Source organism: Nerophis ophidion, linkage group LG20, assembly GCF_033978795.1.
Source record: "Nerophis ophidion isolate RoL-2023_Sa linkage group LG20, RoL_Noph_v1.0, whole genome shotgun sequence".
Classification (NCBI taxonomy): Eukaryota; Metazoa; Chordata; class Actinopteri; order Syngnathiformes; family Syngnathidae; genus Nerophis; species Nerophis ophidion.
In genome coordinates, this window is record NC_084630.1 from 45051383 (window position 1) to 45065430 (window position 14048).

General features: G+C 39.2%; 1 protein-coding gene across 2 annotated transcripts in view; it reads right to left on the reverse strand.

Annotated features, from left to right (window-relative positions):
* lrpap1 (low density lipoprotein receptor-related protein associated protein 1) overlaps nt 1-14048 on the reverse strand; it is a 43241-nt gene that overhangs the window by 8758 nt on the left and 20435 nt on the right. Inside the window, exons 4-7 of one of the 2 annotated variants that reach the window (XM_061881370.1) lie at nt 13151-13271; nt 5248-5403; nt 4932-5014; nt 1044-1431 (exon numbers count right to left, since the gene is read on the reverse strand). In XM_061881370.1, the coding sequence (XP_061737354.1) occupies nt 1360-1431; nt 4932-5014; nt 5248-5403; nt 13151-13271 (432 nt within the window). In that variant the 3' untranslated portion in view covers nt 1044-1359. Of the gene's footprint in view, nt 1-1043; nt 1432-4931; nt 5015-5247; nt 5404-13150; nt 13272-14048 lie in introns of those variants that run through there. The other variant, XM_061881368.1, reaches the window with a different exon arrangement.

Genomic DNA, 14048 nt, shown 5'->3' on the forward strand with positions numbered 1-14048 from the left:
TACAGTGCATGTCAGGTGTAGATCCGCCAATGGCATTTGTTTATATACAGGAACGACGTCATTAGCGTGGTGTCAATAATGACACGACAATGGGCTGGGGAAGAGGGTGACCGGTACTTTTCAGAGGTGGTATAGTATCAAATATGATTCATTATTATCGCGGTAGTATACAAATACCGGTATACCGTACAACCCTAATTCAAACTTATATCTATCAGTTTACTTTACATGGAAGCGCTAAAAAGTACAACATGGCTAATGGGGTGGAGGCGCAGTTGAAGGGGGATTGGCCTGGAAGAGGACTTCGGCATGTACCGTACAGTTGAAGGGGGATTGGCCTGGAAGAGGACTTCGGCATGTACCGTACAGTTGAAGGGGGATTGGCCTGGAAGAGGACTTCGGCATGTACCGTACAGTTGAAGGGGGATTGGCCTGAAGAGGACTTCGGCATGTACCGTACAGTTGAAGGGGGATTGGCCTGGAAGAGGACTTCGGCATGTACCGTACAGTTGAAGGGGGATTGGCCTGGAAGAGGACTTCGGCATGTACCGTACATAAGACCGCCCACAAAAACGGTGCATACTGAAGAAACGGTCAGAAAGCTGTCTGCTTGTGATTAGATGGTCTGTAAAATATATTTGCTAAATGTTGACCAAATAACCACCCTTACATGTTATGTAGACCACAAGAAAGTGTTTTAAATGTAGAAAAAAAAATCCTAACATGATTAATTAATAACTTTAATTTAGTTCCTGAGATCTTCTCAGAGTCCTACAAATGACTGGGATCAGAATTATCCGGATGTTTTGTATTAATGTTATTCCAATCCTACTAGAAGGTTTTGAACAACACAGTACTTGATGCTGATTAAAACCAAGGTTGGATTATGTGATCTAATCCTATTTCAGAATACAGTTTTGGTTTTGAACAACCCATTTTAAAGATTTGATTCAATCCATTATCCAAATTCCACAGATGACCTTTCAATAACTGGGCCCGGGGCCTATATAGCCTCTGTGCACCTTAGCAAACAGTTGGAACCATGGAGTCAAAAGGATCTAATTTCACCAAGGCAGAGACCTGTGCACTACTAGAAGGCGTTAGACACAATTAAGCCTGGATAGGAGGACTTTTTTGGTGTACAAAGGGAGGAAAACTGATCAACAGAAGATGATTGGAATGAAATCACACGGAATATAAATGCTGCAGGATTTGGCCAGAAAAGGACCATTGAAGAGGGGAAATTTAGATGGAAGAATCTAAAATCCAAAGCAACAAAGGACCACAAAGAGGAAAAAAAACATCCGACAGGCAACAAGTCCTTCAAGAGAGGTGAATACACTGACTTGGTTTTTGACATTATTGGTGGGCAGCATTCACAAGCCCGACGTGGAATTCAGAGTGTTGCAGAAGAAAGTGAGTCATCTCCCACTGATGCAGAAAAAACTGGGATTAGTTCTGTGGGACAAGGTGCATCAGTAATCACTGCAAAAGGAAGTCAAACAGGCTTAAAACGTCCTTTGCAAAACAAAGATAAGGATGATGATGCCCATAGGGCACATCATCAACAAGAAACTGAGAGAGCAATGGTACAGATTCACATGGCAGAGGAACAAATTACTTTTTCACTAAACTGCAGCAAACCAAAGTCAAACTTGAGATCCTTCTTCTGAAAGCAAAGCTTGGCCATTTTATAGAAGAAGAAAGCTGAATGCTTAACAATTCTGCCGTGTGTTAATGCCATCATTACGCAACACGCGTAGTGACTTCAAATGGCGCTCACGACGGCCGAAACAATCCAAAGTCCTTTTGCTAGCAATTGCAACAGCGCAACTTGTATTAATTGCAAGGCTGCAATTTCACCAAGAGGGGGACATACTGTATGAGCAGTAGGTTAAAACTTTTAAAGTACCAGTTGAGTGGAAAAACAAGTTGACTTTACATGTGTATTTGTGTTTCATTGTACCCATTAAACCTTATCTATTTTTTATTTACAAGCCACATCGGATGTGAAAACACCTTTTAAACATCACCAAATGCCACAAACTCAGTCAGCCATTATGAATATTCCGCTTCGAATACCTTCAGCTATTTTCGGAGATTGCCATTACAGTATTAACACTTCTGCATTCTGACTCTGAAATAAGCAAACAAATAATACTTTAATAAATAATAGCTTACGCTGCTATTGTTGAAAAACTGAGCTGACGGCTTCTTCTGCTTCGTCTAAAACTTGATAAAAGTCAATTCTAAATTATAATTCATGCATCTCTCATCTGATTGTAAACAAATGGCCATGGACTGAACGGCTGGTCAACTTTTACGTCCCTGTGATGGCCAAACAGACTCCAAAAGAAACTACTTGCAGAATCTTTTTTTAACCCTTCATAAATCCGCTTTGGACTGGACTCTCGCGACTGTGTTGGATCCATTGTGGATTGAACTTTCACAGTATCATGTTAGACCCGCTCGACATCCATTGCTTTCCTCCTCTCCAAGGTTCTCATAGTCATCATTGTCACCGACGTCCCACTGGGTGTGAGTTTTCCTTGCCCTTATGTGGGCCTACCGAGGATGTGGTAGTGGTTTGTGCAGCCCTTTGAGACACTAGTGATTTAGGGCTATATAAGTAAACATTGATTGATTGATTGATAAAGACTGTAATTGAATCTTCATGTAAACGGAATTATGTGAGCGTCCCGTCGGTCGGCATCCCAGCGAGAGAGGAAATATTACACTAAGTGTTTGTTTTATTTTGGTTTGTTATGGTTAGTTTGTATGTTTCGCACCAACAAATGTTGCGGCTGCTATAGTGTAACACTGAAACTGCATCCATCACTCGGCTCTTAAAATGTATTGCTCATCCTTTTTTGTCTACATGCTCAAAAGTAAAGGGTCCTGGATCATAATTTTTCCCAAAGTATTTGTTGGCTCTCACAAAGCCTGCTTGATTAGCTTTGCTGTTGATGGGGAGGGGCTTTGTGGTTCCTCACGGCCGCAAACTTTGGAAATCTTTAGGTGTCATGAATCAGATACTAACTTCAAAATAGAGGTAACCTTGTTTTTTCACTCTGCTGGTACTTTAAACACACAGCATGCAAAACCTGCAATGTTGTGTTTTCGAACCGCTTCGATGTCATCCCAGCTTCCCATCCACCTGGTATAAGTACAACAGGTACTTATACCTGTTTAAGTCGGAGTCCACGTTCATCAACACCGCCCGCCGTTTTTTGTAGACATTTTCCATACGTATTGATGTTAAAGATTTATTTTTTTGTGAATAAATGTTTAGAAGTAAGTTGATGAATCCAGATGGATCTCTATTACAATCCCCAAAGAGGGCACTTTAAGTTGATGATTACTTCTATGTGGAGAAATCTTTATTTATAATTGAGTCACTTGTTTATTTTTCAACAAGTTTTTAGTTATTTTTACATCTTTTTTTCCAAATAGTTCAAGAAAGACCACTACAAATGAGCAATATTTTGCACTGTTATACAATTTAATAAATCAGAAACTGATGACATAGTGCTGTATTTTACTTCTTTATCTCTTTTTTTCAACCAAAAATTATTTGCTCTGATTGGGGGGTACTTGAATTAAAAAAATGTTTGAAAAAAGGTTGAGAACCACTGTGTTATGAGAGTAGCGTGTGTGTGTGTGTGTGTGTGTGTGTGTGTGGCCCTTTAATACGGGACAGCATGTGACGTCATAGTGGGCAAGCGAACCTGGTGAGGGAGCGGAGCGTGAGTGCGGGGAGTGTCTAGTGTTTTGTTGGATTGGCTGTGTGCAAGACCTCAATAAAGCCACAATTTGCAATTAATTGCCGGACTCTTCATTTACCCTGGAGTCCGGAACTGTGGAGACCCACTGCCGGGTAGAGTGAACAAGGAGACATTATGGGAGCCGGAAGCAGGAAAGGTGCAACACATGTTTGACGTGTTGTCAGAAGCAGCTGCTGAACAATCTTGGAAAACCTCTGTCCTCCATTGTTGTATCACGCAGCCTAAGTGTTCCCAAACGGGAGATCTTAACGAGGCAGGAGGGTCTTCCAGCTCTGGCTTTACATGTTGTCCTAGCCTGCTAGCATGTCTACTCGTTCGGTACACCTCCGAACTGAAACGAAACCCCCGTACCGAAACAGTTCAATAGAAATACACGTACCGTTACACCCCTACGATACACCATATATATCTCGGTATTTTGCCTTGGCCTTGAATGAACACTTGATACATATAATGACAGCAGTATGATGATTCTATGTGTCTACATTCAAACATTCCTGTTCATACTGCATTAATATATGCTACTTTTAAACTTTCATGCACAGAAGGAAATCCCAACTAAGTCAATTAACCAAAACTGTATTTATTAAAGTTATTAGCAGGTGACTTTTCAAACGATGCTACATATTAGCAGTAATGCTACTTTTGGTAGTAACGCTTGTGCCCCACACTTGACAAATTACGGTTGTTTGTTCGACATATTCCCGCTTGAAGCTGAACCACCGCCAGACGATGGACCCCCTGCTGTTTTTCTTGGGAATTAATTCTTCCTTCGTTTGTTACCAGATTCGCACCTTCTCTCTCTCGTATTATCCGGTTTCACTAGCATCACAGCTAACGTTAGCCAAGCTGCTACCTCCCTGCTGGGCGAGGGCGTGTACGTGTATGACGTATGACGTGAAAGTATGTGACGTGTGTAAGTTTGTGCGCTCGCTGTCTGTGAGAAGGAGACACAAGAAGGAGAAGAACCTGTAGTGTAATGCCCGCAGCGATAAGCAACTGCGTGAGAATGTATACTTGAATATTACGATATAGTCATTTTCTATATCGCACAGAGACAAAACCGCGATATATCGCGTACATCGATATATCGCCCAGCCCTAGTATGATAGCCGGTGTGTCAGTGAAGATGCAAGGGTTTTTTACCTTAAGAGAGTCCAGCTCATCTTTGCTGAGGTTGGCTCTCTTGGCAGCCTCCCACAGTTCCATCACACGCGGCTCCCGAAATTCTACAGTGAGAGAAGCAACAGACATTAAAACTGCTCGTTTTAAATTTCAGCTTTGAGTTGCAATGAAAATGCACAAAACTGCCAAAGGAGGCAACGGGGGGGGGGTGGGGAGTAAATGAGTTGCAATAACTCAGCAGGGAGGTATTTATCGGCAGACTCTCCCTGAGATTAGCATCACTCCATCACATGTGATTTGTGGTATTGATATGCAGAGTGGGTGTGTTTCCTCTTACCGCTGTCCTCGGTGAAGCCCTCGTGGCTGAGCTTGCGGAGGCGCTCGAAGCCTTGGTTGAGGTCTCTCATCTTCTGCTTCAGCTCTGTGTGCTTCTGCTGCACCTCCTGCTCTTTAGTATCGCCCTCCAAAGGGGAGATCACGTTCTTGTGAATTTCTGCAAGTCAAACATGTCCATGAGAACAGGACCTGAAACTTGTTGTTTTTTTCTGTGTCATGAGAAAGAGATTTTATTGACTGATTGAAGTTTATTGACATCTTAAAGAATTGAATCCATGTAATGCTTTAAAAAGGCAAATGTATGGCACAAAAAGCCAGAAGGCTTGTTTCCATTGTGGTCCATTAAATATTCATCCCATTTGATACATTCAATAATAACAGAGTTATAAGATGCGACATATATAGAATAAATCACGTTAAAAATTGATCAATTATGTACATATACAAAGTATACATGTCAGGTGATTTGAAAAACAATATATACTAAATACAGCTAAGTACATTGATGACTGATATATGAATGTATTTATTTATGGCAGTCCAAATTCATGAATACATGTATGGCAAACATTAAACAGTGTGTTTAAGGTTACACTATCATGGCCCGCTTGAAAGTCCAAGATATTAAAGCAAAGACCATTTTAGAAACAGTCTCACCAACTTCAGCAGCAATAGATAGATGGAAAGTACTTTATTGATTTTTTTCCAGGAGAGTTCCCTCAGGAAAATAAAAATTCCAGCAGCAGTGTGCAGAATTGAGATCGAATTTAAAAAGTAAAAAGTAAATAATGGGGGTATAAACGGTTAACACAATAGAAAAATATTACAATAAGAATAAAAATAAAAAGCAACAATGAGAATAAAAATAATATAACAAAATCTAGGCAGTAGTGACCATGTTATGAAAAAGTATTGCACTGTTATTGTTTTGCATCCCCTCTCACCCTAGTACCCCCCGCTCTCCCCCCCGAGTGGAGTTATCTAATGGAGTGTGGGACAAAGGAGTTTTTTTAGTCTAATGACACATTGCAAGAGGTTTTGTTTGTGCAGTTTATTCTGTCATGTTCAAAGACAGAAAGCTGTTCTGCCTTTGCCATCAGGAGGCCGAGACAGTGTAAATGTCAAAATAATATACAGGCAAGAGCTGAGTGCAGTTTTGGACTTTTTGAGGCTACAGTCTGAACATTTTATCAGCTGATGAACAGCCTGAGTTTAAAGGGGAACTGCACTTTTTTGGAATTTTGCCCTTCGTTCACAATCATCATGAAAGACATTACAATTAAAAAAAAAAAAAAAATTCCAACTTGTAAATAAAAGTCCGCTTACAGTGGAGCTAATGGGAGGCCCTTTGTTCTGCCCATAAAACCCAAGAGATAACCACCCAAAAAGCACCAACAATACTCCATTTACATTTTGTGACTTGAATATTAACCAAGTACTGGTGCTATTGTTACAATAAGCGCTAACATAGACAAACAATATATAACAGCGCGGTGATCACCAGCGTTTGCCAAAGTTTCTATCATTGCGTGGTAAGGTGCTTCATCGTTTCCTTTGCTCGTGAAAGTTTATTCTAGACCAGGGGTGCCCACACTTTTTCTGCAGGCGAGCTACTTTTCAATTGACCAACTCGAGGGGATCTACCTCATTTATATATATCATTTATATTTATTTATTTATGAAAGAGACATTTTTGTAAACAAGATAAATGTGTTTAATGATAATCCAAGCATGTGTAACACATATAGATGTCTTTCTTTCACAAAGACAAGAATATAAGTTGGTGTATTACCTGATTCTGATGACTTGCATTGATTGGAATCAGACAGTAATGATGATAACGCCCACATTTTCAAATGGAGGAGAAAAAAAGTTGTCCTTTCTGTACAATACCACATGAAAGTGGTTGGTTTTTGGCATCTAATTCATCCAGCTTCCATACACTTTACAAGAAAAACATTCCGTAGCTTGCTTGATTGACATTCACGGCACCCGAGGGTCTTGTGAGATGACGCTGGCTGCTGCCAGTTCATTATTATGAAAAAATGACAGAGAGGAAGGCCAGAAACACTTTTTATTTCAACAGACTTTCGCGCCGTCCCTTCCGTCAAAACTCTAAAGGCCGACCGCACGTTTCCTATCTTCACAATAAAAGCCCTGCTTCATGCTGCCTACGCTAACAAAATAAGAGTCTCGGAAAGCTGGCGTGCACAAGTGATGTGCACGCCAGCTTTCTGAGGGATCGCTTGTGCACGCCAGTTTTCCGAGACTCTGTATTTAGTTAGCGCAGGCAGCATGAAGCAGGGCTTTTATTGTGAAGATAGGAAATGTGCAGTCGGCCTTTAGAGTTTTGACGGAAGGTACGGCGCGAGAGTCTGTTGAAATAAAAAGTGTTTCTCGCCTTCCTCTCGGTCATATTTTCATAATAATGATCTTGCAGCAGCCAGCGTCATCTCACAAGACCCTCCGGTACCGTGAATGTCATTTAAGTGACGTCTTGGTGAAGATTGATGATCATTCATTTTTAGGTCTATTTTTTTTAAAAGCCTGGCTCGAGATCGACTGACACACCCCCCACGGTCAACTGGTAGCTCGCGATCGACGTAATGGGCACCCCTGTTCTAGACCATACACCATGCCTCTCACCTGGGTGAGGATGTATTCCGAGAAGTTGGTATATTGCGACATCCAATTTTTTATCAAAAATGGGACTATAAGAAGATTCTATCAGTCGTCATTCTAATGATAGCTGACATATTATAGTACGCGATGTATTGATGTATTATGTTTGTTGGCTCTCAGTGAGCAGTAATCAGAAAAAAGCAAACCTTGTGATGCAGTTTTTAAATTAAAAATTAAAATGACCAAAATACACAAATAATAACTGTTAATCTTATAGTGCCTGTTACTACAGTACCTGTATACTTACATCATTTATACAAAACCTAAGGGAGATATTTGGATGTTTTTTAAGGGCTTTTACAGGCAGAATAGTGCGACTCCCATAGGCTTCACTGTAATTTAATAATAATTTAATAGTAAAAAATGCATTAAAAAATACATCCGTCGTCATGTCTTTCATAATAACTGTGAACGATAAGCAAAATACCACAAAAAAGTCCAGTTTCAATTTGAATGCGGTTATAAATAATACTTTCAATGTTTTGTATCTTGGGCCTGTTCATTTAGTTTTGCATTTTGATGCTCTATTCACAATGCAGAATTTAATTACTGGACTTGTCATTTTCAGGTGTATTTAAAATGACGCCTCTTTTTCCCAATGTTTTTATTACAGCAGATTTTGCTGCAGGGCCCACCATCAACACTTAACGAAAAGTGATATCCCAAATTCCCAAACTTTTTAAATTTAAATATGTTATAATGTATTTAATTATGGCAAACATGATATTCATGATTATTTTGATTGATATTGCAATCACAATTAATTACATGATTAATTACATGATTATTAATTTCAAAACGTTACATATAGTTTAAACCTTTTTTTAATGGTTTAAAAATTTGGAACAAATAAACCACACCAAGTAAAATAATTGTAATAGTAATAACAATACAAATAAAAACCAATAGCAATATAATAAACAATAACATTTAGTTTTTCTGTTTTAACTGTTTTTAATTCTGTTTTTTTTTTAAATATATATATATATATATATATCTTTTACTCTTATTCTAAATGGATGGATGGAACATCTAATAAAATGTTTGTTAATTAAATGCAAAAATTATCACATTTATTGGTGTAATACAGTTTGGACAATTTTAACCAGTATTTTAGTTCAAAGCAAAATAATTTTCTAATGTATCAATAAGTGCTTTAATTAATTTATGCTTGTGTAAGGTACTTTTTTAAAATCTTCATCTTGTTATCGCAGTCAGACCGGTTATGGCGCACTGCGCTATTATTGTGAAGGGAGGAAGCGTGCTGTTGTTCTCAGCCTGACGACAAGTGAGAAGACGATTTGAGACTATAAAACCAAAGAGAGCGCCTCTCAAATTGTGCTTGCTGTTTGTACATTGATCTTACATCGATGATGTTGTTTGCAACAACAAAAGCAGATAAGATGTTTTGTGGATGTATGGATTGTTGTTGTTAGTTTTAGCTTCACAGTTGAATCGCCATGTCTCGACATGGTTTAGTTAAGAATGGGACAGTTGAGTGTGTCGGGGATGAATGAGCGGTACCAGACTTATTTTCCCAAACAAAGGTTCGGTCTCCTCACAATGACAACATTTCACTTACATTTATGTAAATTTCACCGATATTCTGCATTTAACAGCAAAATTCCGTTTTATCTGCAAATTATGTGACTCAGTTCGCGTTTAAATTTCATGCCTTCCTTTATATGTTCAGTGTAGTGATTATTGATGAGGCACACTCGCGTTGTGTAAAATACAAGTCGCAACCATGCTGACGTCCCAAACTTCTATTAGACGGGCTCTTTTTTTTACTCATTTGCTCCTCAAATATGTTCTACCGATACAAGTTCCAGAATTTGCATGGATGTTCGATTATTATAATATCATGATCTTGAGAAGCTATAATTGAAATCGAAATCAAAATTTCCATCCATCCATCCATTTTCTACTACTTATTCCCTTTGGGGTTGCGGGGGGTGCTGTAGCTTATCCCGTCTGCATTCGGGCGGAAGGCGGTGTACACCCTGGACAAGTCGCCACCTCATCGCAGGGCCAACACAGATAAACAGCCAACATTCACACACTAGGGCCAACTTAGTGTTGCCAATCAACCTATCCCCAGGTGCATGTCTTGGAAGTGGGAGGAAGCCGGAGTACCCGGAGGGAACCCACGCAGTCACGGGGAGAACATGCAAACTCCACACTGAAGATGAATTAAAATAAGTTACAAAAACATCGAAAGTAAAAAAAACTACTTTTATCTACAAACTCCAAGTTATTTTAAAATAAATTGTCAGTGAAGGCTTTCTAGTCTTAAAAATTAAATACAGAAATAAAGCATGACAACATAAGATTTCTGACGGACATTCAACATAAATGAAATGGATATTAACAAATGTGATAGCTTGATACTAATTTATATTGAAAATCTTATATATGTGCTTGCAGTTAGCATGAGCAATCTTATATGACAATTTCCAACATGTCCAAATATGACAAATAAATAAATAACTAAGATGTGCATTCTACTTAGACAGCTGATAGCTAATAAGCATTGAATACTTGTAGGCAAACACTTTCTAAGGCTTAACAAGATACAGGACTTGCACATTCACATTCAGGTCTTAATGGCAGTTCTCTTTGTTGACCTTATATGACAGCAGTTAACAAACAGCACAACAGAGGGCTACTGCCACCTTATTAGTATAAGTACATCTCGCTGCATAACAAATCCCAATCAGAGTAGAAATGCAATATTCTCTTTTTAAAGGGGAACATTATCAGCAGACCTATGTAAGCGTCAATATATACCTTGATGTTGCGGAAAAAAGACCATATATTTTTTTAACCGATTTCCGAACTCTAAATGGCTGAATTTTGGCGAAGTAAATGCTTTTCTATTATTTGCTCTCGGAGAGATGACGTCACAACGTGACATCACCTAGGTAGTCAATCCGCCATTTTCTCAAACACATTATAAACATCGAGTCAAATCAGCTCTGTTATTTTAGGTTTTTTCGACTGTTTTCCGTACCTTGGAGACATCATGCCTCGTCGGTGTGTTGTCGGAGGGTGTAACAACACGATCAGGGACGGATTCAAGTTGATTTACGTAGAGTGTGCATCCATTAGCACGGCATGCTAATCGATGCTAACATGCTATTTAGGCTAGCTGTATGTACATTTGCATCCAGCGTTTCCCTCCACCCACATTTAATGCCAAACAAATACTTACCAATCGCCAGATTTAAGTTGCTCCAGTGTCACATGATGCGAAAGTCCCGATCGTTTGGTCTGCACATTTTACCGGCGATGCTAAGGCAGACATGGCCGAATAGCGTCAATAGCTATTCGCTCAAAAAGCTTCAGTTTCTTCTTCAATTTCGTTTTCGCTATCTGCCTCCATACTCCAACCATCTGTTTCGATACATGCGTAATCTGTTAAATTGCTTAAGCCGCTGAAGTCCGAGTCTGAATCCGAGCTAATGTCGCCGTATCCTGCTGTAATATCCGACTGGATAGCATGTATATCACTAGATGACGTCACAGGAAAATGGACGGTGGCTTCACAGATAGCGAAAATCAGGCACCTGAAAGCCTTTTTTCGGGATGGGTAAAATTTTGAAAAAAACTTCGAAAAATAAAATAAGCCACTGGGAACTGATTTTTATTGGTTTTAACCCTTCTGAAAATGTGATAATGTTCCCCTTTAAGGCCCACTACCCACTAGTTGAGAATCGCAGTTTGGGAGAGGTGACAGTCTTATATTTGGGTTAATAACCTATTGTTAAAGTTTTACACCTTCTGACTGTGACTGAGCAACCTTTTTATGATGGTCTTTTATTGGCTCACAAAATATTCTACAGTTGTACCTATTGAAGTGTCTAAAATCCAATTCCAGGTTTAATTCTGTAAGTGAATTCAACATAGTTGTTAAACGGGAATGTGAATAAATGCGCATTTATGTACCTCTTGACAGTTCATCAAAAAAAGCAATAGGGGGCGCTTATTTTCCACAGAAGTAAATGTTTCCATCATTAACAGTTTTTTTTTTTTTAATCCATGACAAAAATAATGTGAAGCCCATCAATCATTTTGACAGATAATAACACCGAAGGCAAAGTTGAATAAGAAATGTGCCACTGGTGCAAAAGGAACGCCTGCTGTTTCTTTTTTCCCAGTCTCTGTGAAGCATATGCATGTAGGATCAAAAAACCCGACCTGTGATGACTTCCCATCTACAGTGTGGCTCAGTAAACACAATATTCCTGCAGAAAACCAAGTCTGTGGGGACACATGGTAGCAAAATAACTGCCAGGTCACCTAAATTTGCTTTGTGAGAGTTACCTTCTGTGTAAAATCACATTAGTTCGTAAGGGTTCAATAGGCAGATTGGAGTTTTGCACCGGAAGAAGTATGCACTAGATCACATTATTATTACACTAAATGAGCAGTAAAAATGATAATAATGCACATTTTTTTACATTTACAAAATAAATGGTTACCTACCTATAAAAGGGGAGCTTAATCCTAGCACCTTTCCAACTTTATCATGCCCAACTTTGAAAAAAATCCATCTCTAAATCTAATAAATAAAAAATAGAAGTGAAAAAATCAAGAAAATAAACCAAGACATGCAGTGATGGAGGTGGGGGCTGGGTGTGTGGGTTGATGGAGACCCCCTTCTTGGCAACCTGTGATTGGCTCAACATTTAAGTGCATCTGACAAGCAGAAAAATACCTGCGGCAGGTTCAAGAGACACGCAACAGTGCCGAGCTCTAACAGAAAGGTTCTGTCACAAAACAGGCGGGAAGTGTCAGTCAAAGCCGAAGGAGACGGGCTGGTAGCAGCAGTGAAACAGTGCCATGTGTCAGCTTGGCTTATGTGTCACAGCTTGATGTGATGTAATGGCCGCGGAATGTGTTGCGCCGGGTGACCACATACAGTCTGATATCATCTCTGCATTGGATAGAAATCTTAATAACACGTTTGCCCCAGTGATATAGTTCCTTTCAGGAAATGGCTCTCAGAGCTACAAAACTAAAATGTCTCCAGTTGGATTTTAATATGGAAATGTGAAAGCTTGGCCGCTGTCCTGGGCTGTGATAAAGAAGCATCATTTCGTCTATAAACATAAAAACATTCAGTAGGGAGCACTAAGGCAACACTTTAGTGGAGGCTGACTCGAAGAGAGAGCATACTAAAAAAGGCTGTATCACATCAGTGAGGAGAAAAAGGTTACCTTCTGTCCTGCTGACAGTATCCATGATGATGTTGTACTCGTGGATCTTGTCTTTGTGGTGCTGGAACTCTCTCTTCAGGCTTTGCAGCTCCTCCTCCGAGAATTTTCCTGAGGTTTTAGCCTGGCAGTGTCAGAAATGAGAGACTTGGAGATGAAGTAGTCATTTGTCTTAATGAAGGTACTTAATAGATGTAGTTCTGTTGGAGGAGATTGTGATGACCATGACGGAATATGAAATATGATGACAACTACAAAGCAGGAAATTGAATTTATTGCAGCGTAGCAATGGAAGGTGTTTATGCATCACTGTCAAGGCTTTTTAGTACAATAAGCCAACAATGAGTTGACATTAATAATAACTATAAACGATTATCTTTTGTTATTTAGATACTTTATATTAGTTTTTCATCACAATTATAATCAGACAAAAACACATGATGTAACAATATCAGTTAAAGATTTAAATGGGATCTCTTACGCAATACCAACTTTTTTTTTACCTATAGGTTGTATTCAGACATGTGACCTTTGAACGGAATTGAACAAAGTAGTGGGACACCAAACCAACATGGCTACGATGCAGCAAACAGAGTGCAAACTATCGGAGTACGCAAGGGGCCTAAATCTTACAGCCAAAAGCAGATATGAGCATAAAATGCAATATATCTAATGGAATATAACAAAAGTTAACAAAGTTATCAAAATAAGATCTTCGAGTGATCTCAGGGATTATCCGTCGGTTGCGTTACCATACATGTCGAATTATCTGGTGTGCCAGACATCATTCTACACGACAAAACAGGTGAAAACTTTGAAAAACATTGGAGGTCAACAACTTCTTTGTGTGTGGCTGGGTGAAAGAAATGGGTATTAAGACTCTTTTGGATAAATATGCATC